At 51.8% G+C, this 4,802-nt stretch overlaps 1 protein-coding gene across 1 annotated transcript; it reads right to left on the bottom strand.

The window, feature by feature from the left end:
• Nucleotides 1-2,971: 2,971 nt before the first annotated feature.
• On the bottom strand, nt 2,972-4,302 carry LOC133931163 (tuliposide A-converting enzyme 1, chloroplastic-like). Its single transcript, XM_062377976.1, has one exon. It carries the CDS (start codon nt 4,195-4,197, stop codon nt 3,208-3,210), a length of 990 nt encoding a protein of 329 aa, XP_062233960.1. The 5' UTR covers nt 4,198-4,302; the 3' UTR covers nt 2,972-3,207.
• Nucleotides 4,303-4,802: the final 500 nt, after the last annotated feature.

Below are 4,802 nucleotides of genomic sequence, written 5' to 3'. Positions count from 1 at the left end.
GAGTCGGAAATCTTGAACAAATTAGGAAGGAGGCCATACCAGCCCTAGGCCCGAGGAGTATGCAGTAACCAAGGACGACGAGATCGCCACTACTCCACCCGGTTCTCCTTAGTTACCCTATGTATCCATCACTACCAGATTCTCAAGGCCACCTCTCCCCCAGAAGAAACGAAATCAGCAATGATCCATGTGAAGGCTCGGTGCCCCAGTCGTCAGAAGAACTAGCCATCACCTTCGAAAGGGACGAAGAAGTACGGTTTGGAGGCACGACAGCACGCACGCATGCGGTCACCCATTCGAAAGGTCCCCTCGCATTCCGATATGGAAGGAAACACGACTTCCGAAGATCCACATTATATTATTAAACAACTAGTACATCTAGGGGATACAAACTAAAACAACTGTACATAAATTGCCACGAAGAAGATAGATCCCTACGAAGAAAAACAAGGTGAGAAAGAGTACAAGGTGACTAAGTTCAGCCGTGACATGGATATATCACGGCGTCACCAAGTAGGCCATCCCGGTGACCGCCTTCACCTCCTACGGGTCCCAGCAGGGGCCACGCATGGGACGGCGTATGCGCCTCATCTGCGGCTTGCCGCTGCGGAAGTCAATACAGTAGCCGGCTCCCAAGCTATCGGAGGATGCTGAGGAGTCCAAGGAGGTCACCGGCAGAGCCTTCTCCCTCGCCTTCCTGGCCTCCTCCTGCTTCACCGCTGGGCCCACAGACGCCGACTGACTCTCCATTCGCAGGAGATCCCAGTCGATCTCATCATGGTCATCGGAGATATCGATGATCTCGACAGGCATGACCTCCTCGGCCAAAGGTTTGGCCGGAGGGGCGGGCAACTGCCTCCCCTGCAGAGGTGGAAGTGGTTTCGCCTTCGGCGCCTCTGCCGACGATTGAAATAGCTCGGCTCCCAAAGGAGCTATCGAGATCATTGATGTCTCCAAGGAGGATGAGGAGGAAGATGATGCCATACTCAAGTCAAGGTTAACTGCTTGCTCATGGGGTTGTGGAGACTCCAACCAGGTAACCCCGGCTTTATACCCGGGCCATGCAGCCACGTAGGTCCGAAAGATGAAGCGGGACGAACATCGCTGTGTCCTCCCATTGAACATCTGGGGAGGGGGCCGTGGCCATATCCGGTTACCCTCCAACACGTGGCAGTGTTCCATGAAGAATGCCTCGTTTTCTCGCGCGGTTGCCCGTCACAATAATAACCCAAACCCCTTTTCGCGCGTGACAGGATCGGAAGACCCTAAACGACCCCTCGCATTATCCAGTCAGAACGCGGCAGTGGCACGTCTTGTCCTACCAGGCGAACGTGTGGGATTCTCCAAACCCACACGAAACCTCTACTCTAGCGACTTCAAAGGACAGAAAATCACCATCAGTCATCCTTGATACTATACCAGGCTAGGGTTGATTTTTCCTCTACATCCTCTCCCCCCTCCGAATCATTGGGGCTCGAGAATGAGGGGTACTGTCAGGGGAAAAATAAACCAGCTTGACGATAATGGATGAAAATCACCATCCAGGTCCCTCCAGAGCCTTGATCTTCGAACCCTCTGTTAAAAGCTCGATCTCTGATGTCATCAGATCCTTTCACGGTACCCCTTCGTACCTACGAAGCCTTCCCTTGGCTCCATAGGCTCGACCTCCTAAAGCCTCCCAAAACACGACCTCCCGAAACCTCAGTCCTCTGAAGCTTAGCCTCCCGAAGCCCAGGCCTCCGGGGTCTTGCTTCTGAAAGCCTTCACCTCCCGGTTCTATGCCTCCTGAGGCCCCCGCCTCGAGCTGATCGGGCCGCCTTCCCGAAGGCAGTAGGGTGAGTCAGCAAGCCTTAGGAAAGATCTACTGGAAGGGGAGCACCGGTGGTGCTTTGCCTGCAAGAAAGTGACTGGCATTAAAGGCCTAGGCTAATGGATGCCACTCTGACACCCCAGCGTGATGAAGGCTATCCTAATACCCCTAACAATATGGCGCCAGGCTGCAATCTGCGACCAGTTCGCCCCCTTCAAGTGGTAGGCACCACGATAATTACCATGGTGGATATTTATCTCTCGATAGGATAGAAAGTAGTTATTCGGGATAAGACCCAATAATTTGGTTAGCTCCTGAATATTTGTACATTATGATAACGTGTACGCCAAGCTACGCATGACCCTATAAATAGGAGGTCATGGTCCTCTGGGCAAAGGACGGACACAACGGGAAAGAACAAGCAAGACAGCGAGCGCTGTGATACTCCTCTCAGAGTGATATATTTTTCTATCATCAATATATTCGTGGTGTTCCTCTCTCTCAAATTTCGTCTTCAAGCTTGAGTTTCCTCCTTAAAAGAAACTATCGTCGTATTTGCTGAAGTAAGACGAACTCTTGCACCAATAGCGTGAGAGATTAGATTGTTCGAGAATGTAAATCATTTATGATGTTATTTTTTAATGTCACTATGTATTCAATCATATATTATTTGTTGTATTATTTAATTTTTTTTATTAGACATGGTTGTTGTATAACTGTGTATTTGTCTCACACGTGTATGGTTAGTGTAACAAATGGCGCAAGGAACATTATTTGTTTTGTCCATCCACCACGATGATGGGCTCACGTTCGATCAAAGTGCTTTTGCAACAGTCAACGGATCAAAGAACCCATTCCCTGCATCACCTACTTAATCAATCTCAAATAGTAGCAGTCCTTGGACTCCACACACCGGAGCTGCTTGTCACTCAACAACTTCAATTAGTGCCCACTCCAAAATGGAAGGAAATTGTATAAGGGTAGGTCCTCCGTGGAGACCCTTGTCGCTGCTCGACACGTGTCTCCCGTGCGCAGCCCACACGTGCGCCGTCCGATCGCAGCGTGAAGGGTGCGATGAAGGTCTCACGCGGGTTACCTGAGAGCGGACCTTATACAATTTCCATCCCTCCAAAATAGTGCGTCACGAAGCTCTGCCATTCGTTAAAAAAAGATATTTTGCGCCACTTTATGTACTGTCAAGCCGCACTAGGCGGGAGACAAGAATGAGAAAGGAAACTGTTCTGATTGTCACAACTCACACAGCTCATTAACCAGAACTCGGAAACAAGTAGACAGCCCTCAACACGTCCCCACATCACAATTCACAAGCATCCGAGTAGTTCCATCACGCCAAAGTTCGGAGCTTGGCACGGACACAGACCCGTACTGACGTGCACTCATTCATCGCGGAGGAAGCTTACGACGCGCGCATGCAGCACCCGCGCCTGCTCGCACCCCGGGTTGGTGTAGTGGAAGACGTGTCCCTCGCCCACGGATTCGAGCAGCTCCACCTCGCCGCGGTAGCCGCTCGCCCTGAGGCTATCGTAGTACCAGACGCCCGCGTCCCGGAGCACGTCCTTCTCGGCGACGCAGACGAGCACGCGTCCGCACGCAATGCGCGCCGCGCTCCCGCCCGCGGCCTCTGAGAACGGGTTGCACAGCGGGTCGTCGAGCCCCGGCGTGCCAGGGCACCGGAACCGCCAGAACGCGTCGGACTTCGCCTTCCGTGCCCTGTCCACCGATGCCTCTCCGCCAATGCCTGCCTCCCTGTTGAACAAGGGGTGGACCACAAGCATCCCCTTGATGTCCACGCCGAGGCGGTGTGCGCCGGCGCGCACCGCCACGTTGTGCGCGATGTTGCCCCCGGCGCTGACCCCCACCAAGAACACGCGTGACAGGTCCCCGTGCTCGGCGAGCCAGGGCTCGGACCCTTCGCCGGTCGCATGGGACGCCACCCACTTGAGGCCCTCCCACGAGTCCTCGTACGCCGTCGGCAGCGGGTGCTCCGGCGCGAGGCGGTACTCGGTAGAGACGATGAGAACGTTGGCATCAGCCGCGAGGCTGTTGAGGTAGAGGTGCGTGGGTTGCTGAGCCGTTGAGCCGACGACAAAGGCGCCGCCGTGGTAGTAGACAACGACGGGGAGCTTGTCGCGGCGCCCGCCGGCGGGGAACGCCGGGAGGTAGATGCGCACCCAGATACCTGAGCTCGTGTTGATGACAACGTCCTTGGATGACACGCTGGTGCTGGCGGTGTCAGTGCCGGCGGGGACGGTCTCGGTGTTGAGGCAGCGAACGACGCGGCCGCTCTTGTATTGCCGGATGAAAGGGAGGAAGTCGTGTAACACCTTGTCGTCCGGGTCCATTGGGAATGGGGTGGCGTCTTGCATCGTAGTGTATGCTCACCTGCTGAGCTGAGTTGCTCTATGTAATGATGGAGAACAACAACATGCCCACATGATGGCCATCATTTGCTGATTTTATTTGGTGCGAAGCACATGCTTGCACATGGTGCTCACATTCAGTTTCACCAAATCCGTAGTGTTGAGCCGGCTCGCATAGTGAAGTAGTTACGCATTATTGTTTGCAAAAATGTAAAGGCACCTTCTTGTAACAGCCTAAAGTTCTGAACCAAAAAAAATAAAAATTATATTATAAATGAAATAAAACTTTTTCAAAAGTAAACAAAAATCCTAAGTATATATATGTATACATACTTAGGTACATACATACATGGCTATGTATATATGTGTATAAACATATATATATATAAGTATATATTTATATATGTATATATTTATAAATAAATGTTGCTTGAATTGTTTGACTGCTTCATGTGTGCTTATATAATGAGTGTATGTGACATACACATATATGTATGTATATACATGAGAGAATACCAAGAAAAAGAAAAAGAAAAAGAAAAGAAAAGGGAAAGCCATCTCGGACCGGCTACCTAAACCGCAGCCCAAGCCCTCCTCCCTTTCCGTTTCGG

Source organism: Phragmites australis, chromosome 10 (genome assembly GCF_958298935.1).
Source record: "Phragmites australis chromosome 10, lpPhrAust1.1, whole genome shotgun sequence".
NCBI classification, from domain to species: Eukaryota; Viridiplantae; Streptophyta; class Magnoliopsida; order Poales; family Poaceae; genus Phragmites; species Phragmites australis.
This window is presented reverse-complemented; position numbering and strand designations above follow the sequence as displayed.

Bases quoted from the DNA above. Each gene is read 5' to 3' on its own strand.
- LOC133931163 (XM_062377976.1), bottom strand. From the start codon at position 4,197: ATGCAAGACGCCACCCCATTCCCAATGGACCCGGACGACAAGGTGTTA.